The 25,438-nt window shown below is 69.5% G+C and overlaps 1 protein-coding gene across 7 annotated transcripts; it reads right to left on the bottom strand.

Moving 5' to 3' along the window:
- Positions 1–374: 374 nt before the first annotated feature.
- On the bottom strand, positions 375–18,647 carry CPT1C (carnitine palmitoyltransferase 1C). 7 transcript variants are annotated; one of them, XM_075016081.1, is made up of 22 exons: positions 18,155–18,647; positions 17,506–17,600; positions 17,097–17,240; positions 16,385–16,880; positions 12,029–12,192; positions 11,712–11,851; positions 11,221–11,392; positions 9,883–9,984; positions 9,451–9,588; positions 9,138–9,215; positions 8,760–8,867; positions 8,102–8,186; positions 7,621–7,816; positions 7,138–7,326; positions 6,604–6,709; positions 6,005–6,121; positions 5,592–5,756; positions 5,164–5,298; positions 2,119–2,271; positions 1,159–1,272; positions 612–704; positions 375–525 (listed from the first exon to the last, which is right to left on the bottom strand). In XM_075016081.1, exons 5-22 carry the CDS (start codon positions 12,167–12,169, stop codon positions 448–450), a joined length of 2,310 nt encoding a protein of 769 aa, XP_074872182.1. In that variant the 5' UTR covers positions 12,170–12,192; positions 16,385–16,880; positions 17,097–17,240; positions 17,506–17,600; positions 18,155–18,647; the 3' UTR covers positions 375–447. The 7 variants fall into 7 exon arrangements, 6 of the variants coding, with proteins under 6 accessions (XP_074872182.1, XP_074872180.1, XP_074872181.1 ...); XM_075016079.1 differs by lacking the exons at positions 16,385–16,880; positions 17,097–17,240; positions 17,506–17,600; positions 18,155–18,647 and adding exons at positions 12,849–12,936; positions 13,874–14,030; XM_075016080.1 differs by lacking the exons at positions 16,385–16,880; positions 17,097–17,240; positions 17,506–17,600; positions 18,155–18,647 and adding exons at positions 12,854–12,936; positions 13,874–14,030.
- Between the last annotated feature and the right edge of the window lie 6,791 nt (positions 18,648–25,438).

Below are 25,438 nucleotides of genomic sequence, written 5' to 3'. Positions count from 1 at the left end.
CCCAGGGACCAGCTAATGCCCCCCGCCCGCCGCCCACAACAGACTCTGGTGTACGTTGCTCTCGGCTCTTTATTGTCCATCTGCGGTGGCAGCCTGCGACTGCAGGCTCTGTGCCCCTCCGCCGCTGCAGGCCGGCCCACGGCTCCAGTCCCCTTCACAAGCACAAACCCATCTCAGGCAGGGGGTCCCGACCCCCAGACACCCCTCTGCAGCCACAGCCCCCCCCCAGGAGGGCGAGTGGCAAAGGGCCCTCCAGGCCCAGCCACCGGGAGCTGCCCTCCCCCAGACCAGGCGCCCCCCCAGGCCAAAGCCTGCCCCAGGAGGCCCCTCCCCAGCAGGTGCTGGTCAGGCTCTCCGAACACCAAGACAGCCTGTCCCTGTTGGGGGCCGCATGCCCCATGGCTTTATTGGACAGAGGCAGCCGGGCCGCCCCCACCCGCGCTCAGGCTACTGGGGGGGCGTCTGGAAGAGAGCCCGGAGGTCGAGCAGAGCCGTGCGGATGTGTGCCCCGAAGCGGTGAGCATCCTGCGGGGAGAGGGACTGGGTTAGCAGGGCAGCTCGGGGGGGCGGACAGGGGGGCAGGTGCCCCTCCCCCACCAGCCCCCACTCACCGTCTCGGGGCTGGAGAATTTGCAGGAGACGTGGAACGTCAGCAGGTTCTCCCCAAGGATGATATAGGACACGCCATAACCGTTATCGTCCACCTGGGGAGAGAGAACCCAGGCGTCCTGGCTCCCAGCCCCCACTCCGACCCACCCCTCCCCGAGCACGGAGAGAACCCAGGCGTCCTGGCTCCCAGCCCCCACTCCGACCCACCCCTCCCCAAGCACGGAGAGAACCCAGGCGTCCTGGCTCCCAGCCCCTACTCCGACCCACCCCCTCCCCGAGCACGGAGAGAACCCAGGCGTCCTGGCTCCCAGCCCCCACTCTGACCCACCCCTCCCTGAGCACGGAGAGAACCCAGGCGTCCTGGCTCCCAGCCCCCACTCCAACCCACCCTCTCCCCGAGCATGGAGAGAACCCAGGCGTCCTGGCTCCCAGCCCCTGCTCCGACCCACCCCCTCCCTGAGCACGGAGAGAGCCCAGGTGTGCAGGCTTCTACCCCATTCCAACCCGCCAGCCCCAAGCCAGGAAAGGACCCAGGTGTCCGGCGCTCACCGGCCCAAAGCCGCCCCCGCAGGAGATGTAGTCGGGGTGGTTATGCAGATCGAAGAGCTCCAGCTGCTGGATGGGGGTCTGGCTGGTAGACAGGCCCCATGGCTCTGATAACACCTGCAAAGCAGGGCGGGGTGAGGGGGCCCAGGCCCACTGCCTTCTCCTCCCCCCGTCAAGCCCCACCCCAGTACTGCCCCGAAAGAGCCCTTCCCCGCTGCAAGCCCTGGGAGGGGGGGGTGGTGAAGTGGGGTGGGGGGGGCACACAGGGAGGGGTCCCACTGGGGTAACCATGGGACCAGGTGCCACCTCGCCAGGAGCCAGACGAGGGGGGGGGCCTGGCTGGTTGGTGGCATTGTCTGGGGGTGGGGAGGGTGTGATGGGGTTCAGGGGTCCCCCTGCACTGCACCCCGTCTGCTGGCAGGATTGACTCTCACTCAGCAGGTACAACAGAAGGTTTATTAGGCAACAGATGCCCAGTTTCTCACAGGAGCGACAGCACAGCAGCCAGAGACAGTCCTTCCAACCCGTCCTGGGGAGAAGACCCCGAGGGGTGCCCCTCTGGGGTGTAACTTCCCCCTCCTCAGGCTGGCTGCCTTCCAGCTCCTCTTTCCCCAGCTTCCTAACTGCCGCCCCCCGATTCAAAACCCAGCTCGGCTCCTCCCTGCTCTTTGTTCAGGCAGAGGTGTCACCTGCTAGTTGTAGCCCCAGGGTCATCCTTAGCCACTGGGAGCTGCTGCTTGCCTCAGACATCCAGCCTGACTCACACATGCACTCCCCCCACTCCATCACAGAGGGACGAAGCGGGCAGGGCCCAGGCCGGGGTCCCTCGGGGATCCCCCCACTGCGGGGCAGCTAGACCATGCATGTCCCTGTTGCCTGGCGAACCTTCTCCCCCTGCAGCTGGGGGCAGGGCCTGGGGACCCCGAACCCCTTTACACCCCCTCCTGGAACGGCCCCGCCCACCTGGCGGAGGAAGGGGGAGTCCACGCCCAGGTACTTGGAGACCACGTAGAGGCAGAAGAGGTGGCGGTCGATGCCGCCGCCCGTCATGGCCCGGCGGTACAGGGCCTGGTGCTTGGCAGCCGCCACACGGAACAGGGCCAGGCGCTGGGCGGCCTGCGGGGTGGATGGGGGGCACAGGAGAGCCGTGGTTGTCTCCCCCTGCTGGCCCCAGCACCACACAACGCCCCCAGCCTCACCCTGCGCTGTTCCCCTGGGGCTGCCCCAGACCTGCCCCTCACCTGCCCCAGGACAGCCCCAGGCACCAGGGGTGGGCGAGTGGGGCCATGCAGGCCAGTGAGGAGGGAGCAGCCCCAGGAGAGACCCACGCCAGGGCTTGGGGCAGAGGCTGCTCTGGGCCTGCTGCTGTTGCAGGCCCTGGGCACCCTCCACAAAGGGGGTGCCCGGCCCCACTGCCAAGTGGCACTGCCCGCCTGCTCTGCCCCCCCCCCACCTCCACCTCCTGCTCCACTTGGCTCCAGCGGCCAGATCCACTGCCTGCCCCGTCCACTCTGCTCTGGCAGGAAGGAGGTCCTAATTGAAGACCAGGGAGTGGGCGGGCACAGCCCACCCACGACTAAAAGGCCCCTCTTAATAGGAGAGGGAACCCATTAAAAAGAAATGGCCCCAACAGAGTGCGGGGGACAACTAAGGAGAGAACAGGGATGGGAGTGGGGGTCAAAGGTTTAAAACGAGGGAACCAGAAGGGGACACTGAGCAGAGAACCCCGGCCAGCGCCCACTGCCCCTCGAAGGTGTCGAGAGAGTGAGCGGATGCTGCCCAAAGGAGCTCTGCCCAGGTTCGAGAGCGGAGCGGAAATAGGCCTGTGACTGTGGGGCCTCCCCCTGGCCAGCCTCCTCTCCCGGGTGTTGTAAATGGCCACCTTGGCTACGTCTACACGTGCAGCCAACATCGAAATAGCTTATTTTGAAATAGTCTATTTCGATGAATAACGTCTACACGTCCTCCAGGGCCAGCAACGTCGATGTTCAACTTCGACGTTGCTCAGCCCAACATCGAAATAGGCGCAGCGAGGGAACGTCTACACGGCAAAGTAGCACACATCGAAATAAGGGAGCCAGGCACAGCTGCAGACAGGGTCACGGGGCGGACTCAACAGCAAGTCGCTCCCTTAAAGGGCCCCTCCCAGACACACTTTCATTAAACAGTGCAAGATACACAGAGCCAACAACTAGTTGCAGACCCTGTATATGCAGCACGGACCCCCAGCTGCAGCAGCAGCAGCCAGAAGCCCTGGGCTAAGGGCTGCTGCCCACGGTGACCACAGAGCCCCGCAAGGGCTGGAGAGAGAGTATCTCTCAACCCCCCAGCTGATGGCCGCCATGGAGGACCCCGCTATTTCGATGTTGCGGGACACGGATCGTCTACACGTCCCTACTTCGATGTTGAACGTCGAAGTAGGGCGCTATTCCCATCCCCTCATGGGGTTAGCGACTTCGACGTCTCGCCGCCTAACGTCGATTTCAACTTCGAAATAGCGCCCAACACGTGTAGACGTGACGGGCGCTATTTCGAAGTTACTGCCGCTACTTCGAAGTAGCGTGCACGTGTAGACGCAGCTCTTGGCCGTAGCCAGGAGGAGGCTGACGAGGCGGTCCCGCGACTTAGTGGGGCCATGGATGGGCTGTGCCAGGATAAGAAGGTGCAGGGAAAAGTGCAGCCGGAACTTCAGTAGAAGGTTCTGGAGGAGCCAGAAGAGGGGCTGCAACCTGGCGCACTTGATGTAAATGTGCACCCCAGGCTCCCTCATGCTGCACAAGAAGCAGGTGTCCGGAAGGGGCGTGAACCGCGCCAGGTACACGCCCGTGCTCACCACCCCATGGAGGATTCTCCAGCCAACGTCCCCAGTGGGCCACAGGACCAGGGTGGAATAGAGGCTGGCCCACCGGGGCTCCCCACCCTCCGACGGCAGTAGAAGGTCCCGCCACTTGTGGTCTGGGTGGGACAGGAGGGTGGGATAGTGGAGCGTGTGAAGCACGAGCGTGTACAGATGACGTCGGGGCGCAGTTTGGAAGGGGACCGGCTGCAAGGCGAGCAGCCGGCTGGAATGATGCGGGGGAGGGCGGCAGGAAGGCTCGTGGAGCCAGGGGCCCACGGAGAGATCCGGAGGGCCAGGAGTGAGAGGGGGGCGGGGTGCACCCTCTCGCAGGACCCGGCACAGGTAGACGTGAGCAGCTGGTGGCAGGGCGGCCTTCACCTCCTCAAGTACGCGCCGGGGAGAGCATAGCGTGGAGAGCCCCATGCGCCGGGCGAGCGCCGGGGCCTCCATCCAGTCTCCCCGGTCATAGTCCAGGAGGTCTCTGACCCTGGTGATTCCACCGAGGACCAGCCTCCGGCGCACCGCGGGGGACTCCGCCGCCTGCACACGGAGGTGGGGTTGTGTAGCAGGGGCTCCGCGAGATCTTCCCCCGCGGCGGCCCCTAAGGACCTGGAGGCTGCGAGCAGCCGCCAGGTGCGGAGGAGGTCCTGGTGGAAGGCCGGCAGCTCCGAGGGGTCTCGCGGACGGTCTCTCAAAGGCAGATAAAGGAGCTGCCGGTCGTATCGGCGCCCTCGGAAGCGACGGAGGAGAGCGGGCGCCAGCGTGCTCCACGCCGGGCTATCTGCTCTGTTGCTGTTGAGTCCCTGCAGGGCCCGGAGGCAGAAGACATGGACCTGAGTGCGGAGGCAGGTCAGGCCCTGCTCTCCCTGCTCCGGGGGGATATGGAGAACCCCTGCAGGGCCCCAGTGCAGTCCTGGCCAGAAGAACTCCAGAACTACCTTCTGGAGGGCGGCCAGTAAGCCCGGGGGTGGGACAAGGGTGTTGAGACGGTGCCAGAGCATGGACAGGACTAGTTGGTTAAGCACCAGTGCCCTCCCCCGTAGGGAGAGACACGTGGCAGGAAGGAGGTGCCAGGCCTGGAAGCTGGCAAACTTGGCATGCTGGAGAGGAGCCAATACGCAGCTGATCCCTATGGGGGAGGCTCCCTTGGCCCCCCAGCCCCGACTCACGCTCTGGGTGGGGTCCAGCATGGCTCGGACGAAGTTGCACGACTCAACGGAGCAGGAGCGGACGGTCTCTGTGCGCCCCTCACGGAACAGCCGTGTCATGGCAGCCTCGTAGGTCAGGCAGAACTTCCCTTTGTCCTGGGGCAGACAGGGACGGGTTGGGGGGGCAGGCTGTAGTATGGGGGTGACTGTGGGGCAGGGCATAGGGTGATGTAGGTCACAAGCCGTGGGGCAGGGCCGTACCCGATAGTGTGCCGGCTGCAGGGCCAGCTGGATGAAGCCGTCGGGGCTGGGTGTGGGGTGGATCTATGGGGCCGGCCATGGGGCAGGACCGTACCCGATAGTGTGCCAGCTGCAGGGCCAGCTGGATGCAGCCGTCGGGGCTGGGCGTGGGGTGGATCTATGGGGCCGGCCATGGGGCAGGGCCGTACCCGATAGTGTGCCAGCTGCAGGGCCAGCTGGATGAAGCCGTCGGGGCTGGTGCGGCATCTCTTGATGAGCCCTTTGCCAAAGTCCTTGAAGGCGAAGGTGTGGAAATCCACGTCATCTGCCAGTGCCCGCGCTGCCCGCAGGGAGCCCTGGATCACCCGCTGGCACTGGGGGGGGGGCAAGGGGGATCACACCAGTGGCCTGTCCCTCCCCTGCCGGACCACTGCATCGCCCCAGGCCCCACCCACCTCCCTTGACTCCGCCCTGCCCAAGCCCTGCACCCAGCTGTGTTGGCTCCTCCCCCACCCAGGCCCCGCCCCACCTTCCCTTGGCTCCACCCCCAACGTCCCTTTGGCTCCATCCTTGTTCAGCCAACACCCCACCCCCCCGCACAGCACCCCCCAGCAGCTCCCACCTCCTCTGGAATCTCCCACTGCAGCTTCTGGGGTGGGGGGAGGCTGGGCTGCACCTCCCCCTTGCAGTGACCCTCCGAGCTGTAGCCCAGCTGGAAGACGTCCGTGGCCAGCGTGTACTGCAGGGCAGGGGGGACACCGGCAGCTCAGAACCCAGGTGTTCGGGCTCCCCCTGCCTGCCAGCTCTAACCACTAGGCCCTGTTCCCCGCCAGAGCCAGCATAGAACCCAGGTGTCCAGGCTCCCACCCCACCCCCAACCACAAACTCCCCCCCTGCACCCCAAAGCAAGGAGACAACTAGCATAAGGGCAGCCAAGACCCTGTCCCCCCAGAACAGGGAGGGAACCCAGGCATCCGGGCTGACAGCCCCCAACAGGCAGGAAACCCAGGCCTCTAGGCTCCCAGCCCCCTGCTCCACCCCCAGCAGGGAGGGAACCCAGGCGTCCAGGCTCCCAGACCCCTGTCCCAGCCCCAGCAGGGAGAGAATCCAGGCGTCCGGGCTTCCAGCCCCCTGCCCCACCCTGAGTGGGGAGAGAACCCAGGTGTCCGGGCTTCTAGCCCCTGCCCCCAGCGGGGAGAGATCCCAGGCATCTGGGCGTACCTCCCAGAGGTGGCCGATGATAGGGGCGTCAGCCCAGGAGTGCTCCGCGTTCAGTCCCACCTTGCCGTTGCGGAAGACGATCAGGGTGAAGGATTTGTCAAACCACCTGCGAGGTGGGTCATGGGGTGAGGCCCCTCCCCCGACCCAGGGGAGTCCTCGGGGCCCCTCCCTGCCGCATCCCCTATTCATGGGCTCTGTGAGGGGGCTGGGAAGGGGGCAGTCATTTGGGGAGCGCAGAGGGGCTGGGGCTGCCCCCAGCATTCCCGTAACTTTTTCCGTCCCTAGGTGGAATAAACGTTGTGCACCTGAGGGACGTGCACCACCCATACCAGCTCCTGCTGCCGGCCAGGGGCTCGGCTCATCCTCTGGGCAGCCGCCCCGGATCTCGGCCAACAGGGAATACGGCTCCCACTGCCCCTGAACCCACCTGTCCCAAGGAACTGGGGAGGGAAGGGGGGATTTGCAGAGGGGGATCCCAAGGGAGAGCAGGGACTGGGGCTTGGGGGGGCTCAGGCAGCTGGGGAGGGCTCCCACCTGTCGTGGCACTGGCCGTGCAGCAGGGCCTTGGAGTAGCAGTCCAGCGCCCGGCCCGGCTCAGGGCCCAGCAGCCCCTGCTCGGTGCTGTCCAGCGTGATGAAGAAAGCGGCCTGCTCCACCGCCCGCAGCGACTCCTGGTTCTGCCCCGACCTGAAGTATGTCTGGCGGGCCCGGGCCCACGGCTCCCTGTGGGGTCACCCCAGGTCAGCTGCCGCCTGGCCCGTCCCCCACCCAGGGCCTCTCCCCCAGCTCCAGCACCCCTCCCCCGCAAACCCCCATCCGCTGCACCACCCCTCCCCCAGCCTCACTGCTTCCACCCATAGCCCCTCCCCCAGCTCCAGCGCCCCTCCCCCAGCTCCAGCGCCCCTCCCTCACCCATAGCCCCTCCCCCAGCTCCAGCGCCCCTCCCCCAGCTGCACTCCCTGCCCCAGGGCCCTCTTTTCAGCCATAGCACCCCCCCGCACCCGTCCCCGCTCTCACCGGGGCCCGGCGGTCAGGGCAGCCAGCGTCTCCTCGCCGGGCGCGGGGGCCACGGGGTCATCCAGGATGCGCTGGAACTGGGCCTGCAGCGCGCGGGGGCCCAGCAGCCGCCCCCCCGGGTACAGCTCCAGGCGGAAGAAGCGGCCAGCGTGGAACACGGCCACGTGCTGGCTGTCCCGGCGGTGCTGCAGCGAGTCTAGGGGGCGGGGGTGGGGGCTGGGCAGGGGCTGCGCCTTGGCTCCCCCCGGCAAAGCAACACCCCTCCGCTGCTCAGATCCACCGCCAGCCCCAGAGATGCCCCCAAGGGCTCCAGACCCCCAGGGCCCCCAACCCTCCCCAGGGTCACCCCGGTCTGAGCCTCCCAGGAACCCCCAGTGGTCCCCAGGGTGGCGGGTATTTAATCCAGGGCAGTTTCCAGCCTGGGGCTCAGTGGGGGTGACCCTTACCAGGGAGGGGGGCGCGGGGGACCAGGGGCTCCTACCTGCCTCCACTCCAGGGATGCGGGTGGTGTTGAACATGCGTTCGTACTGCGCCGAGCACATGGGCAGTGTGCCCTGGACCATCAGCTGGTGGGGTGGTGGGGTCAGTCTCCCTCAAGACCGCCCGGTGCAGCCCCCACCCCCTGCTGGGGTCAGTCGCCCCTGAGAACCCCCAGTGCAGCTCTCTCCAGAAACCCCAAGGTGCCCCACAGCACAGCCCCAGGGGGAGCCAGGCCCCCAAGGCCCCCCAGTCTCCTGCCCCACATCAGTACAGGCCCCCAGGCCTCCTGCTCCCTTCCCCACCCACAGCTGAGGAGGGGTCAGGAGAGACACCGGAGCAATAGCCTGGCCCTGAGCCCCCTTCCCCTTGGAGCTGGTCTCGGCTTCTGGGGGTGCCGGGGGAGTCTGGGGCTCGGCAGCCTGAGCTGGGGGAGCCAGTAGGTCTGGCACAGCTCTAAACCCAGAGGAGCAATGTGAAAGTGGGGAGCCAGCCCCACCTTGGGGAGCAGGCCCGGTGCAGGGAGGGGGAGCTCCTCAAAGGGGGTCCCTGACGCCTGGCTGCACCCCAGAGGGACACCTGCGCCCACCCCTCCTGGCACTGCCCACCGAGGGGCCCCTCTGTGCCCACATCCCCCCTCTGCCCAGGCCCCAACCCCTCACCGGCTTGATCTGCTCGCGCTCCAGCTTGTGCCGGTACAGCAGCATGGCGTGGACCATGTTTCCCGCCCGGGCAGCCTGGACTGGGGTCGGGGTGACGTACAGGAAGTCCTGGGGGATGGCAGAGAGGGATCAGGGACAGAGCTACACCTGGGGGTCCCCCATGCGCCCGTCCGATGGCAGAGCAGGATATGGGGGGCCCCTATGCCCCCAGGGTCAGAGCAGAGTACAGGGAGGGGGTACCCCATATTCCCCCTGTGGGTGAGAGTGGGGGAAGTGTACCACATATTCCCCCCGTGGGTGAGAGTGGGGGAGGGGGAGGGGTACCGCGTATTCCCCCCGTGGGTGAGAGCGGGGTACAGGGGGAACCCCAGGACTGACCATGGCGTAGTAGTTGCTGTTCACCATGAGGGGTCCCCGGCTCCGCAGGTAGACGTACTCCTCCCACCAGTCACTCACCTGGGGGAACAAGGCTCCAGGGGTCAGCGCCCCCCAGCTCCTGTCCTGCAGCACAGCCCCCCAACATGGTGCCCCCCAACCCCGCAGGCCGCCTGCTGAGCCCCCCACTAGCCCCCACAGCACAGCACCCCCTGCCTGGCCCCCCATTCCCCCAACCCCGCAGGCCTCCTGCTGAGCCCCCCACCGGCCCCCCACAGCACAGTGCCCCCCCGCCCAGCCGCAGTTGGTCACTCACATAGTTGGTGGCCCACCAGGACTTGAGGGTGAGGTACCACTGCAGGCGGGGGCCCAGCGAGCGCTCGAAGTCCTGGGCCAGGCCGGCCGCCCGCTGGAACTGGGGCTCAGGCAGCAGGGGGCGCACCGACGCCAGGTACTGCGGGGCAGAGCGGGGCCTCAGCCGACTGCCCTGCCCCCACCAGCCCCCCGACCCCAGCTCCGGCCCCCGGCAGCCCCCCACCCCACCCCCAGCTCTGGCACCCAGCAGCCCCCCACCTCGCCTCCACCAGTCCCCCATCCCACCACCAGCTCCGGCCCCCGGCAGCCCCCCACCTCGCCCCCACCAGTCCCCCATCCCACCACCAGCTCTGGCCCCCAGCTCTGCCCCTCAGACCCACTTGACAGGCCCCACATCCCCCCGACCCAACCCTGGCTCCCCACGGTGGCTCACCCGCTGCAGGGTGTCGAGCAGGGCAGGCACAGGCAGGCATGGGAGGGAGGCCTGGTAGCTGTACAGCAGGGGCCGGCGCCCCCCAAAGATCTTCACCAGAGCCTGGTGGGGCAGAGCAGTGACCCCCCTGCCGGGGCACTCGGCCCCACCCCTGGGACAGGCCAGGCTGGTCCCACAGGGCCCTGGCCTCGAGCAAGTACCAACCCCTGCTCCTGGGCTCCCCAAGGTACCAGCCCCACAGCACAGTCCCCCATGGCCTGGGGCCCGTCCCAGCCCCACGGCAGAGCCCCCCGTGGCCTGGGGCCCATCCCAGCCCGTCCCAGCCCCACGGCAGAGCCCCCCATGGCCTGGGGCCCATCCCAGCCCGTCCCAGCCCCATGGCAGAGCCCCCCGTGGCCTGGGGCCCATCCCAGCCCCACGGCAGAGCCCCCCGTGGCCTGGGGCCCATCCCAGCCCGTCCCAGCCCCACGGCAGAGCCCCCCATGGCCTGGGGCCCATCCCAGCCCATCCCAGCCCCACGGCAGAGCCCCCCGTGGCCTGGGGCCCATCCCAGCCCCACGGCAGAGCCCCCCGTGGCCTGGGGCCCATCCCAGCCCATCCCAGCCCCACAGCATAGCCCCCCAAGGCCTGGGGCCCATCCCAGCCCGTCCCAGCCCCACGGCAGAGCCCCCCATGGCCTGGGGCCCATCCCAGCCCGTCCCAGCCCCACGGCAGAGCCCCCCGTGGCCTGGGGCCCATCCCAGCCCGTCCCAGCCCCATGGCAGAGCCCCCCGTGGCCTGGGGCCCATCCCAGCCCCACGGCAGAGCCCCCCGTGGCCTGGGGCCCATCCCAGCCCATCCCAGCCCCACGGCAGAGCCCCCCGTGGCCTGGGGCCCATCCCAGCCCCACGGCAGAGCCCCCCGTGGCCTGGGGCCCATCCCAGCCCGTCCCAGCCCCACGGCAGAGCCCCCCGTGGCCTGGGGCCCATCCCAGCCCGTCCCAGCCCCATGGCAGAGCCCCCCGTGGCCTGGGGCCCATCCCAGCCCCACGGCAGAGCCCCCCGTGGCCTGGGGCCCATCCCAGCCCATCCCAGCCCCACGGCAGAGCCCCCCGTGGCCTGGGGCCCATCCCAGCCCGTCCCAGCCCCATGGCAGAGCCCCCCGTGGCCTGGGGCCCATCCCAGCCCCACGGCAGAGCCCCCCGTGGCCTGGGGCCCATCCCAGCCCGTCCCAGCCCCACGGCAGAGCCCCCCGTGGCCTGGGGCCCATCCCAGCCCGTCCCAGCCCCACGGCAGAGCCCCCCATGGCCTGGGGCCCATCCCAGTCCCCTATCTCAGCCCCCAGGCCTGGGGCACATACCAGCCAGAGCTTGGTGGTGTGTGAGGTGTGGCCGTGCTCCTCCTCCATCCAGCCGTGGTAGCAGAGCAGGGCGCGCAGGGCCCCCCGCATGGTCCCCACCAGCCCCAGCCACAGCAGGGTGGCAAAGACCAGAGCACCCAGCCCTGCCCGGGCCGGCTCGCACAGGTAGGGGCTGTGGAGGGAGGGGCTCAGTGGGGCGGGGCGGGGTGAGGTGGGGTGGGGCAGCCCCCCGGTGCCGCTGCCGACCCCCTGTTCCCCTGCGCCTCCAGCCCCCCGCCAACCCCCCAACCTCCAGAGCCCCCAGCCCCTATGTGTCCCCATCCCCCCCATCCTCCAGAACCCCCAGCCCCTCTGTGTCCCCATCCCCCCCACCCTCCAGAGCCCCCAGCCCCTCTGTGCCCCCAGCTCCCTGCCAACCCCCAACCTCCAGAGCCCCCAGCCCTGCCCCCTCTCCCCCAAGCCCCCCCCCCACACTCAGACCCTGCTCCCACCTGGCCGGCAGCTGCTCCTTGATCTTGCCAATGAGGCCCATGGAGGGGTCGAGGCGGGAGGCCTGGCTACCCAGGATGGCCACCACCATGACCAGCCAGCTGGCTGGGCTGGCAGGGAACACGCCCCTCATCAGGCTGTTCTGTGGGGGGAGACGGGTCAGCTCCACCGCTCAGTCCGCCACCCCCCACCTCCACCACCCAGCTCCCCCATCCACAGCTCCCAGCTCCACTGCCCATCCCCCACCTCCACCGCCCATCCCCCACCTCCACCGCCCAGCACCCCCCCACCGCCTGACCCCATAACACCCCCCATGTACCCGCAGCCGGATGATTTTCTTTTTCCAGGAGCGCAGGCCGGCCAGGTAGACCTGCTGGAGGGCAGCGTGGCTCAGGCGCAGGTCCACGCCCTCAGGCGAGACGGTGAACTGGAAGGCCACGGCCTGGTGCGCCTCCGCCATCTCTGGGGAGCACTAGTGGGCAGCTGTGGGGGGGGGGCCATGAGTCACTGGCCCCTCCCCCGCCACGCTGTGAGGCCACCCTGCTGCTAAGAGAGCGGAGCACCTCCCTCGGGCCTGGGGAGAGCTCCAGATACCCCCTGAGGGACCCGATACCCATCCCCCCCCGAGGGACCCCAAATACCCACCCCTGCGGGACCCCACATACCCACCACCCAGCCCCAGATACCCACCCATGCCCCGAGGGACCCTGGATACCCAGGCCCCACCCTGAGGGACCCCCGATACCCACACCAGCCCCCGGGTGCAGCACGTCGCCCACAGGGATGCACGGCCCAGCCGAGCCCCATTCCCAGCCAACGGCAGCCCAACACTCTGAGGTGGATTTTCTACCCCTCCTGCCAGCCTCGCGACTCTTGTCAGTCGCCCCATGGCCCAACCCCCCGCCCAGCCTGTGGGCTCCACTGGGGGGATCACAGGCACCAGCCATACCTGGGCGCTGCCAAGGGCCGGACCTGCTTGTGCCAGCCAGGCCAGGCCGGACCCTGCAATGACCTCGGCCCTGCACTGCTGACCTCACAATCCAGCACCTGGCAGCCCTCCGCCCCCCAACCACTAGGTCCCACTCCCCTCCCCGAGCTGAGAGAGACACTAGGAGTCCCCACGCTCTTGAGAGCCCCACCTCACCAAGGGCCCAAGCAGTGCCCAGTCTGTGCCCCACAGGCTTCCCAGTTCCAGCAGAGCGAGGCTGACTCAGGTCCCTGCTGTGCCTGTGAGGAAACTGAGGCAGTGAGGAATGCCACGTGCGGGGGCAGCTCCTGAGGAGAGAAGCTTCCCGGGGCTGAGCCTGGCCTGTGCCTGGTAAACACACTGCCCAGCCAGGGACCTTTGTCACCCCTGGGAGTCAGTGCAGGGGCTATGACACACAACCCCCCCCATAACGCCCGGGGCTGCCTCTGGGACCAGTTGGCACTCAGGATACCTGGTTCTGCCCCCAGCTCGGGGGGGGGGGGGGCAGGACGCCTGGGTGTCAACCCCGGCTGAGGGCAGAGAGTGGGGGCTGGTGCATCAGAGCGGGGGTGGGGGGCAGGGAACCAGGACTCCTGGGTCCAAGCCACCAGAGGAGTCCATGGGCTCCCAAAGAACCCGGGCGTCCTGGGTCCAAGCCCTCCCATCCCCCACACTCAGCGCCTCGGTCCCAGGCAACCTGTCAGTGGGGTACGTCGCCCCCAGGCTGCCCCCCCTCCGGTGCCATCAGCCCCGACAGACGGACCCCCCGGGCTGGAATCTCAGTTAATAGATATTGATGGACTGGAGACACAAACCGAAACAACAATGAACCCAGGAGTCCGGGCTCCCGCCCCGCCCCCCTCCCACCGACACCCCCGCCCGACCAGAGAGAGAACCCAGGAGTCCGGGCTCCCGCCCCGCCCCCTCTCCCACCGACATCCCTCCCCCGCCCGGCCAGAGAGAGGACCCAGGCGTCCGGGCTCCCGCCCCGCCCCCTCTCCCACCGACATCCCTCCCCCGCCCGGCCAGAGAGAGGACCCAGGCGTCCGGGCTCCCGCCCCGCCCCCCTCCCACCGACATCCCTCCCCCGCCCGACCAGAGAGAGAACCCAGGAGTCCGGGCTCCCGCCCCGCCCCCTCTCCCACCGACATCCCTCCCCCGCCCGGCCAGAGAGAGGACCCAGGCGTCCGGGCTCACCTTCGCGCCGCGCGCCGGAAGCGTGGGTGTGCGATGGCAGCGCCCGCGGAGCCCACCACGTCCCTGCCCCCCGCCGCCCCGACCAGCGCCCCTCGCCCGCAGCTCGCGGCCGCGCCGGGGCTGCCCGGGAAGGGGGGGCGGCGGGGGGGGACAATTGTGCGGAGCGTGCGCGGAGCGTCACAGGCGGGAGGGACCGGGGATGGGGGGGTGGAGAGAGCTGGAGGGAGTGGGGGAGGGACGAGGGGAGAGGCTGTAGCGGGGGGGCTGCCTGTGCCAAGGCCCCCCCACGCCCCGCACCCCCTGCCCATGCCCCCTTACTGGCTGCATTGGCCAGCCCCCTCCCTCAGCCCCGGGGGGAGTAAACGTTATGCCCCCTCCTCCCGTGTGGACGCGCACCTCCCAGAGCCACCCTCTGCCGCCGGGCGCTCGGCTCGGCTTGTCTGCTGGGGCCCTGGATCCCCCTGGGTGTCACCCCGATGCCCAGCTGCCCCTTGTGCCCCCGCAGGGCGCCCAGCTGGGAAACCCGCCTCGCTTCCGGGCCCTTCCCAAAGCCAGGGCCAGGGCCCCTCTGGATACCTCTCCTTCCTGGGACCCAGCGGCACCAACCCCCCCACCCTCCCTCTCACACGTCCCACAGCCGCTGCTGGGGCCCCTACGTTCCCCTCGGCCACGGACCCCTCCCCCCACCCACTCCAGGCGGGGCACAGGGGAGGCTGGGTGGTGGGCTCTCCCTTGGCTCTGGGAGGCGGTGGGGTCTAGTGGTTAGAGCAGAGGTGGGCACTGGGTGTCAGGACCCCTGGGTTCTCTTTCCAGCTCTGGGGGAGTAGTGGCTCCACCTCCTGCCCCCCCATTGGAGGAAATGTCTCCATTCGTTTCAATAACTCTTTATTCACTCTTGGGCCACAGGGTTCTGCCCAATGATGTCTCCATACACACCCCAGTGTGCCTTGAGAAGGCCCCAGTACTCCAGGGCTGCCCCTGCATGGCAGAGCCCCGCTGAGGGCTGTATTCCACCCCCCCCCAGCACAGGGCTGGGAACACAGCTGGTGGGGGCTGATCCCCAGGCCTGGGCAGGGAGCTGGAACTGGTGCGGAATGTCTGGGTGCATGGCTGGGTCGGAGGCGCATGGAGCGGGAGTTGGCTGGTAGCGGCTAGGCCAGCATTGCTCCAGCCAGTTCCGCCGTACAGGCACCTCGTGCCCCAGAGTTAGTCTGGAACAGCTGAATCTGGAGTTATTGTTCCTAAAGAAACTATTCTGGCGTAAGGCAGGTGCACGGCAGGGGGACCCCAAGAAAGCAAAACGTATCCAGAAGGCCTGCGGCCCCGCCCCGCCCGGCAGAGCCCGCTTGAGAGGACAGCCCCTGGCAACTCTGCACAAGGACTCCAAAATCTGATGCCCACATAGCAGCTTTTTTTTTTTGCAATACGCTATTCTGGAAGAGCCCCCACTCCCGGTCCCCACAGCCCCTCTGCCCACAGAGGTGCCCTTGCTTGGGGAATGAGGTTTACCTCATTCAAAATAAGCCACCCAGCTCAGGCGTGGAGACAGTCGCAGCTAGTTCAGAATAGCGGCCCTTAGTCTGGAATAATTCTGCTGTGTAGACACACCTGGAGTGCTGACTGATACCAGACGCCTGTTCAAACTCCTGGCAGTTTGTTCAGCACAGAGGTGGCTTCCTCTGCAGGGAGCTGGCCTTTGGGCGAGTAAGGAAAGTGGGATGGTGTGTGTAATGGAATCAGCCTGGCTGGCTGACCAGCCGGTCAGGCACACCTGGGTGGGCAGAGAATTGTAGGAGCTGAGCCCTGCGAAAGGATCCACCCCAGAAAGAGCAAGGGACACCGTCAAGACCAAGGTCCCCTGGGCTGTTAGCTGATGGCTCATGGTCATACGGAGGCCTGGGCCAGTGTGGGGTGGGGAGGGGTGGGAGGGGTTGAGGGTCAGGCTGGATGTGTGTGTGACAGGTTCAACAGCTCACAATGGCCAAGGATGACCCCCTGGGGCTGTAACCTAAGCTGGCAGGTAACACCTCTGCCCCTGAACAAAGAGCAGGGAGGAGCCCAGGGGGCTTTGGAATCCGAGGCAGCAGTTGGAAGCGGGGGAGGGGGCAGCCTGTGCAGGGGAGGCCACGCCCAAGATGTGGATACCCCTGAGGCTCCCCTCCCCCAGGATGGATTGCAATGACCGTCGCTGTCTGCTGCACTCACACCTCTGCCCTGCGCTGTGCGTCTGTCGACTAATAAACGTCCTGTTTTACCTGCTGAGAGTCACTCCTGCCTGCAGATGGGGGGCAGAGCCTGGGGGACCCTGGGCCCCACCGCAGACAGGACACACGTGAAAAGATGGGTGCAAAGCTGTGCCATCACCTTTCTGCAGGAGTTGGTCTCGGCTGGCTGGGGAGGCAGGTGGAGGCCCTGGGCCTGGGCTGCTGCCAGGCTGGATGGGGCTGAGTGCTCCTGAGTACCACGCTGCCAAGGGGTCCTACAATCAGCTCCCTGCCCTGGGACTCTCACCTGCAGTCAGACACCCCAGACCTCCTGTGCTGGCCGGTTGTACGTCTCCCCGGCGTGCGCTCGCCTTGTGCGGGTGTGAGCCCGGGGGGTGCTTGGAAGCTGGGTCCCTGTTTCCTTTAGCCCAACGGTGGCGTTTAATACCAGCCAGAGGAGTGTCCCCCGGGGCAGCAGCAACCACCCCTGGCGGGAGGTGCCGGGGCGCTCCCGGGGGGGTTGTGTCCCACAGATGCCAGTGTCCTGGCTGTGCCTTGCAGAGCTGCGGGGCTGTCTGTGCTGGGTGGGGGCTCCGTGTGCCCGGCCCGGGGGGTCCTAGGTGCCACGCCGCCGGCGGCCGTAGCCCATGGGGTCGGCCATGTCCTTCTGGGATCCGTCTTTCCTGTCGCTGGAGCTGATGTGGTAGAGCCAGCTGAAAAGGTGGTGGGTCTGGCAGGTCCCCAGCTGGCACCTACGCCCAGGAGCCTGTGGCAGGAGCTGGCGGGGGGTCCGGCGCTGGGACCTGTGTCAGGGGGAGAGAGACAGGACTCCTGGGATCCCCCCATGGCTTGGGCAAGGGGGTGGGAAGTAGGCAGGAGCTGGGATCCAGCACTCCTGGGTTTTCCCCAGCTCTGATGGAGGGACAGCTGGGCGCAGCCCTTCTTCCCCTGGCCCTTGGAAGGAGAGGAGGGTCCTGACCCGTGGGGGGAAGTGACACACCAGGCCCCCCCGAACCTACCTCCTGGACAGGCTGAGCACCTCTGCAGTGTCCTCTGCCTGGTGGTACCACGGGGGCCTGACTCCAGCCTCTAGCCCAGGTGGCCTAGGGCCCGGCGCCACTCCCCACTGCTGCAGGAAGGAGACCACAGGTGGGGGGTGCCACCTGCCACAGAGGATGCAGAAGGGTGAAAACAGCCCCAAGGAGCAGGAGGATCACCAAAGCCCCCCAGTCCTGCACCCCCGACCCAAACCCTTCACCCCTCCCCCGCACAATCGCCCACTTCTTCACCCCCTCCCCCCACACAGACCCCAATCCTTCACCCTCCTGTCCTTTACCCCCTGCCCCCATATAGCCCTCAATCCTTCACCCCACCCACCCGAGTGGGGCCTCTCCCACCTGCGCATCCCAGCTTCTCCCCAACCCTCACCTGGCGGGGGGCTCCCCCATCTGTTGCGCCTCACACAGGGCTGCCAAAGTCACCAGGAGCAGCGAGAGCAGCCGTGGGTGCACCATGGTCCAAGCCTGGTAGAGAGCTAGACTGTGAGAAAACCCAGGCATCCTGCCCACCCCCGCTCCACTCTAACCGCCAGACCCCACTGCCCTCCTAGAGCCAGGGAGAGAACCCAGGTGTCCTGCCCCCCCTCCACTCTAACCGCCAGACCCCACTGCCCTCCTAGAGCCACGGAGAGAACCCAGGCGTCCTGCCCCACCCTCCACTCTAACCGCCAGACCCCACTGCCCTGCTAGAGCCAGGGAGAGAACCCAGGCGTCCTGCCCCACCCTCCACTCTAACCGCCAGACCCCACTGCCCTCCTAGAGCCAGGGAGAGAACCCAGGCGTCCTGCCCACCTCCCTCCACTCTTACCACCAGACCCCACCGCCCTCCTAGAGCCAGGGAGAGAACCCAGGCGTCCTGCCCCCCCCCACCTAACCACCAGACCCCACCACCCTCCTAGAGCCAGGGAGAGAACCCAGGCGTCCTGCCCCCGCCCCCGCTCTAACCACTAGTCCCCTCTGCCTTCCCAGAAGCCGGGCTCCCAGCGGACTAACATCACTGTCCCGCGGCAGGTGCCTACCTGCCCGGGGGCTGGGGCCACTGTCTGTCCGTCCGGAACGGGGGCGTAGGTGCCGGTGTTTGTCTCCCGCGGGGCGGGGATCTGTCTGTCTGTCTGTCCCGACCCGGCTGGCCGGCGTGTCTGGAGTCGCAGCCCGGCCGGTCCCTTATAACCCGCCCGCGGGCGGGGTGAGGCGGGGGCTCCCGCCAGCTGTTCCCGGAGGGAGGATGCGGGGGGGGGGCCCGCGCTGGGACCTCCATAAACAGCCGCGCTGTTCCCGGTCCGCCAAACCCTCCACCCGCCCCCCCAGCCGCGCCCCACACATCCATGGGGCGGGAGATGCAAACTCGCACGTCTCCTGGAAAAGGATATGGCACGTGCCCGGGATGGGGGCCCCTGGCGAGCCGGGGCTGCGGCTCGGGAGTGCTGGGCGCCGCTAGGCCTGGGGGGGGCTGCCAGGATTCCCCAAGGGGGGCCCTTCAGGGAAGGGGTTTCGCAGACGGCCCCCTCCCAGAGCCATGAGCTGGAATTCCCCCCACCCCCGCCCACACAGGAAATTCCCTACTAGAAACCCCCTGCTCCGCCGGGCCTGGGGGTCTCCGGTATCAACCCCGTCAGCCCGCAGCGCCCCCGCCAGCGGATCAGCAGTGAGACTGAGCCCAACCTGGACTGATTCCCTGGGCGGGGGAGGGGCACACGGAGCACTGGGCGCAGCTAGAGCCTGGGGGTGCCGGGGGCAGGCGGTTAGAGCGGGGGGGGGCTGGGAGCCCGGACTCCTGGGTTCTCTCCAGCTCAGAGGTGGGGGAGGGGCAGCCGCACTCATATTCGTCCTTGGCCGGTTTCCGTCGCACCTGGGGGCTCCGACCCGGCAGGAAATAACACGGAGGCGGTTTCTCGTACGAAGGCAGGACGGGGGGGGGGGGGGGGCGCTGAGAACAATGCGCGGGGTGCGGGGGGGCGCTGAGAACAATGCACGGGGTGCGGGGGGGGCGCACAGCTGCAGAGCCCAGACAGGCCAAAAGCCGGTACTGGGGCGTGAGATGGGGGGAGGGCGGGAAGGCAGGAGGAGGAGTCGGGGACCAGGCCCGGGGGGGGGATTTGGGGATCGGGGGTTCAGGGAGCCCAGCCCTGGAGGGGAGGCTCTGGGCCGGGGGTGGGCACTGCCCCCGGCCCCGGAGAGAGGATGTGGGGCCGGGCTGGGCAGCCGGACGCGGGGCAGGAAGCTCCGGTGATTGTTGGCCGCTTTAAGCGACACCTGCGGGGGGGGCCTGGGGGCTATTTCCAGAGCTGAGAATTTATTTATATTTTCACTCGGTTCCTTGAACTTTGGAAAACAGGAGGCGGGAGCGAGGGGCGGGGGGGGCACCGAGGGGCACCGGCCGGGCTGCACACGCCCCTCCTGGCCACCGCACCGGGCGGCTCAGGTCGCGGGCGGCTGCCGGGCCCTTCTCCGCACCAGAAAGAAACGGCCCCAGGACGCGACAATCGGGCCCGGATTAAATCTTTGTCACCAGGAAGTCGGGGCAGCCCCCAGTCACGTGCTGCGTCAGCTGAGAGAGGGGGCACCGGCGGGTGGCGGGGCTGGGGGAAGTGGGGGGGCGCCGGGGGGCGGGGCTGGGGGCGGCCCCAGGGGGGCGGCAGGGCTCGGCCTTCCTGGGCTGGCGGGTCCCGCCGGGGTTTGCGGCCCTGCCCGGAGCGGAGGGAGGCGGTCAAGGGGGTCCGCGCGCCGGGGGGGCGGGGCCCGTGCTGGGAGCCCGACCGAGACGAGCCCTTGCGGGGTCCCCGAGGCGGGGGGGGGGGGGCAGATCGGGGCGCCGGGAAGCTGCAGCCGGAGCCGCGGGGCGGAGAGGGGTCACTGCTCGGTCCCGGGCCGGCTGCAGGGCGGGAAGGGGCCGAGGCCCAGCGCCCGCGGCGGAGCCGGTCCTGCAGGGCAGCCGCCGGGAGGCCCCGAAGGAGGCCCGGCCCGGCTGCGTGACCCGCCCGGGGAGACGAGACGCGCGGGCCGGGGGCGCGCTCGGGTAACCGGGGGACCAGGTGCCACCTCGCCGGGAGCCAGACGAGGGGGGCGGGGCTGGTTGGGGGCGTTGCCTGGGCGCTGGGAGGACTAAGCCGGCAGGGCCCAGGCCGGGGTCCCTCGGGGGATCCCCCCACTGCGGAGCGGCCGAACCACGCCACGTCCCTGTCGCCCGGCGAACCTTCTTCCCCTGCGGCTGGGGGCGGGGCCGGGGGCGGGGCCTGGAGTGGGGGCGGGGCCGTCTGGAGCTGGGGCGGGGCCTGCGGGCACAGCCTGTACCGGGTCCCTGCTCCACCCGGCTTCCCTGGCGGCTTCGGGGAGGGACGCGGGTGGCCGCTGCTCCCCAGCGCTCCGCGCCCAGCCGCGGTCCCTTGGCGGGGGCTGCCCGGCCCGGGGGCTGCCCAGGCCCTGGTGCCCAGAGGGGGAAAGCGAACCAGCCCCGCCCCGCTGGGGTCGCAGCCTCCCTTCGCCCCGCGCCGCTCGCCCGGGGCTTGCCCGTGTCCCGCTCACAACTAGGGCAAGGCCTGACCGTCACCGCCCAGCGCCGCCCGCGGGCCCTTCCGCCCGTCCTCCGCCCCTCGGCCGGCCGCGGGGAGCCCCTCCTGCCCCCACTCCAGCCAGCTGCGGCGCAGCCGCTCGTACTCCGGGGGGGGGCAGCGCAGCCGGGGGGGTGCAGAGTCCCAGAGCCCTTGTCCCACCCGGGAGCCTGGCCCCGGCCCCCCTTCTCCACCCTTAGCCCCCCCGCCGAGGTCGGGACCTCTGAGCACGTGGGGCAGAGGTGGGACCCCGAGGGTCTATTACAGCTGGGGGTGTTGTGTGTGTGACGCTGCCCGGGGGGGTGTTGTGTGTGGCCCCGTGTGTGTGTTACAGTGAGCGTCTGTGTGTGTATAATGGGGTTCGGCGTCCCCCAGTACTGCCCCCCCCCAGGCAGGAGTGACTCTCACTCAGCGGGTAGAAGGGGAAGTTTATGAGGCGAGGGAGGCCCGGCTCAGCACAGCGGTGTGGGTGCAGCCGGCAGAGCCCGTCCCGGGGAGAGGAGCCCCAGGGGTGCCCCGGCTGGGCTCTAACCCCCTCGCCCCGCTGGTCGCCTCCCCCCTCCCCCACCCAACTGCCGCCTCCCATTCAACCCCCCTCGGCTCCTCCCCGCTCTGTGGGGAGGTCACAGCTGTTACCATCCCCAGCCCCGGGAGCTACCCCGCCCATCACACCCCCATCACACTGTGTGTGGGGGGGGAGCCGCCTGCCCCTTCCCCGGACTGGCCCCGGCTGTGGGAGTCGGGCCCGGGCCCAGCCGGGCGGGCGGCACACAGTCAGTTCCGGGGCCGAAGAGGCTGGACTGGGCGGGGGGAAAGAGGGGGCGGGAGCTGGGAGACAGCTGGGGGCTCGGGGGGGAGGGCAGGGGTGTGGGGGGGCTCGTGAGGGGCTCGGGCTCCCGCTCGGGGCCGGTGCGTTCCCCTTTTTGGGCCCCGCCCCCGCCAGGGTTTTTTCTCCTGTGGCCAGAGCCGCCGCCCCTCAGCTGAGCTGGCCCCAGGGGGCCGATTGCAGGACGGGCCCTGCCCCCCCCACGGCAGGCGAGGCGGGGCGGGACGGGGGGGAGCCGCTGCTGGAACAAGTGGGCAGAGGCCAGCTGGGGGGTCGCCCCCGGGGCCCCTCTGGGACCAGCGCCATAACCCTCCCTGGCTCCTGCCCAGGGAGTCAGCGGGCGGCCAGGCCCCGCTCCGGGCCCGGCAGAGTCGGCCAGGCCGGACTCAGACCCACGGGCTGGAGCGTTCCCGGGCTGGGCCCAGGACTGACGGCTCCCGCCTGGCCCCGGCCCAGCCAGGCGCACTGCGGTGGAGGGGGGAACCCAGGAGGGGCTGCGCCCCCGGGAAAGAGGGGCTCCGGGAAAGTCGGTCGCACCCCAGGGGGCTCCCCGGACCCTCGGGACCCAGCGTGGGCAGGACCTGGGTGCCCGGGACACCCCCCGCGAAGCCCAGTCCGGAGCCCCCCCCCGTCCCAGCCCTGCGCCGGGTGTCCATGGTCTCCGCTCCCGCCATGGGCCGCCCGGGGGCACAGGGGCCCCCAGAGCCCCGGAGGGGGCGGCCCAAGGGGGAGCGGCTGCCCCGTCCGGGGAAGGGGACGCCAACCGCCGCGCCAGGGCCCCGCCCCAGCCCCCCAGGGAATCAGCCCGGGGCAGGCGGCCAACTGTCAGCCTGGGGCACCCCCCTTGGGGCAAGGCCCCCCCCGGGCCCGCAACTGTGAAAAGAGCCGTAACCCCAACCTGCAAACAACCTCCGCGCAGACCTGACGCCGAACCCCCAACCGCTGGGGGGTGTTTATTGTACAAGGCACAGACCGGCAGAGGGGGGCTGGGCGGCGCCCAGGACCTGCCCGTCGGGCGCTGCTCTTGCGGGGTGTCCTTCAGCCGTCGAGGTCCCGGACTCGGCCTGCCGCGGTGTTTCCCACCCCCCCTTCTCCTCCATCCCCCGCACCAGGGTTCGCGCCGCAGGACACTGGTACAAGGGTTGGGAGAGAGGGGGGCGCGGAGACGGGGCCCGGCCCGCCGCTGGCTGCGCGACCTGCCAGAGACACGGAGGAACGGACAGACAGACCGACCGACCCACCGGCCGGCCGCAGTCACGCGGGAGGGGTGGGGCGGCCCCTCTGACACCCCCCCCCCCCCAGGTCCGCGCCGGGCGCCGTCCCCTCTCCGCCGCTGTTTCGGTTCCCTGCGGCTCACCCCAGGATCTCGGGGTTGGGGGGGGGGGGGCGCTGGAGGACCTGCCCTGGGAATAGGGGGGCAGATACCGGGCAGCGGCCCCCGAGTGCCAGACAGCCCCAGAGAACCAGCAGCCCGTCACCTCCTCCTCCTCCTCCTGCCCCGCAGCAGCTTCAGCCTTCACAGCCACCCACCTTCTGCCCCGGCCCCCCAAGCACCCCGGGCCCGGGGCCATAGCGGGAGGTGCAGCGCGAGCCCAGGAGACGGAGGGCCCCCTCCTCCCGCTCCAGATCCCTCCGCGAGTTCAGGGCCCCGAGGCGCCCGGCGCTGCACATCCGTGGCCAGCTCGGCCCTGCTGCCAGGCGTTCCCCGAGTGAACAACCGGCCCGGCCAGCGGGAGTCCGGCCCCGGGTGTGCGACTCCCCCGCAGTCCCCCCCGGTGCCTTGCAGATGGGGGTCTCTCCTTGCAGGAGGGAAAAGCCCGGGGACCCCCGGCCTTTCTGCACCCGAGTTCCCCAGATGCGCCCCCCGGGGCTCGCCGCCTCTCTCGGGGAGGGGAGCGGAGGGAGGTAGTGGTTAGATGGGAGGAGCCCGGACGCCTGGGTTCCAGCTCTGGCAGAGAAGGGGGGTCTGGGGAACCCAGGTGTCCGAGTAGCGCTGCCACTTACCCGGGGCCGCTCGGTCCCAGCTGCTCCCCGCATCTCGCCCAGCCGGGCCGGGCTGAGCCTTTAAACCCCCCCGCGGCGCGCAGCCAATGGGGCGCGGCGGGAAGCGGCGTTTCCGGCCCGGGGAGCCAGCGCCGAGCGCCGAGCGCCGGGCTCCGGCCGCGTAAACAGGAAGAGGCGCGGGGGGGAGGGGGTGCGCGGAGCCCGAGATAAACACGCGCAGCTTCGCCGGGGAAACTGAGGCAGAGGGAACCCAGGAGTCCTGCTTCCTCCTCCGGCCAGCCCTTTGGGGTACTGCCCCTCCCCGAGCCGGGAGAGAACCCAGGAGTCCGGGCTCCCAGCCCCCACACTCTTACCCCATACCCCTTGCTAGCCGGGGGTCAGCCTAGGAACCCCAAGCAGCGGTCTGGGTGTCTCCTCCTGCCCCCCCGCCCCCAGCTCCCGACCCCTCCCCATGAACCCCCTAAGCTAGGGCCGCAGGTCGGGGGGGCACCGGCAGGGCCAGGGGGGCGGACGGGGCTGCAGGTCGGGGGGTCACCGGCAGGGCCGGGGGGGCGGATGGGGCTGCAGGTCGGGGGGAAGGGTGGTACTGCTAGCTGTCCCCACCCCCCAAAGCTTTGCCATGCCCCCTCCTCCCCGCGCCCCCCCGGTGCCCTCCGACCACATCCTCCCCCGGGAAGTTTCGGGGGTGGGGGCCGCAGGGTGGGTCTGTGGTTCCCACGTTCAGGGATGGGGCGCAACGGCAGCAGGAACCGAGAAGCAGCCGCACCCGAAGGGGTTAAACAACAGCAGGGGCGCGGGGGGAGGGGGAGCAAAGGGGTCAGAGATCCCAGCGGCTGGGGCTGCAGGTCCGGAGTGGGGGGCGGTGGGGCCAGTTATGTGGGGGGGCTACTGGGGGCGCTTTTCAGCTTTGGGGGGGTCCAGGATCTGGCGGCTGCGGGGGTTTCCCATCCCCTTCTTTTCATTCAACCTCTGTCCCCCTTCCAGGCGCCCCATCCTCCCGAGCCCCATTTCCTCAGCGCCCCCATCGCCCCGCGCCCTGATGCGACGTGACCGCACGAGAGAGTTCACACTGAGCCGCTCCTGCAGCGGGGGGGACGTGTGGCAGGTTGGGGGAGGGGCAATGGATGTGGGGGCTGACGGGCAGTGGGGTAGTTGTGGGGAGGGACTGACAGGGAGGGGAGGTCGGTGGGCGGACGATGGGCAGTGGCGGGGAGGGGCTGGTGGGCGATGGGGGGTCGGCAGCCAAGTCGGGGTTGTTTTTGCTGCATCCTGGGACTCCCGGAGCAGGACATTTAGTAGGGGCCCTTCCCCACCAGGGCTGGGGTCCAGCCAAGTTGGGGCTGCAGTGAAGAGAGGGTGCAGTGTGCAGGCCGGGAACAGCGGGGGAAGCACAGGGCTGGGGGGTAACGGGGGGGCTGGGGACAGCAGGGGGCTGGGGCAGCGGGGGGTGCATTGGGGCCGCTGGGGGGGCAGGGAAGGGGGGCTGGGGGGGCAGGGAAGGGGGGCTGGGTCCCCCCCACGGTCGCTACTTTGGCTCCTTCTCCCAGTGCAGAATCCAGCCCAAGGCTTCCTGCCTGGCCCGGCCTGATGCTGATCTGTGCTGACACCCCCCGCCCGCGCCCCCTCCCCGCCGGGCCCCAGGAGCCTCAGCCAGCTGCTGTCACCAGCTCTGCTGCAGTGCTGCCGGGGCTGGGGACTGGGGAGCAGTGGGGGGCAGCGGATGGAGGGGGCGGGGCTGAGGGACCATGGGGGGCAGTGGCTGGAGAGGGTGAGCAGGCTGGGGGCTGGGCCTTAAGGATACAATGGGAGGGCTGTGATGAAGGCAAGCCAAGGGGTGGGAGACCCTAGGGCCGCCGCGGGGGACCCACCCCGGATGCCCCAGGTGTTTCCTCCCCTGCTCTGCACCCCCACCCCCACCCCGTTTC

This window comes from Carettochelys insculpta, chromosome 22 (assembly GCF_033958435.1).
Source record: "Carettochelys insculpta isolate YL-2023 chromosome 22, ASM3395843v1, whole genome shotgun sequence".
Taxonomy (NCBI): domain Eukaryota; kingdom Metazoa; phylum Chordata; order Testudines; family Carettochelyidae; genus Carettochelys; species Carettochelys insculpta.
This window is presented reverse-complemented; position numbering and strand designations above follow the sequence as displayed.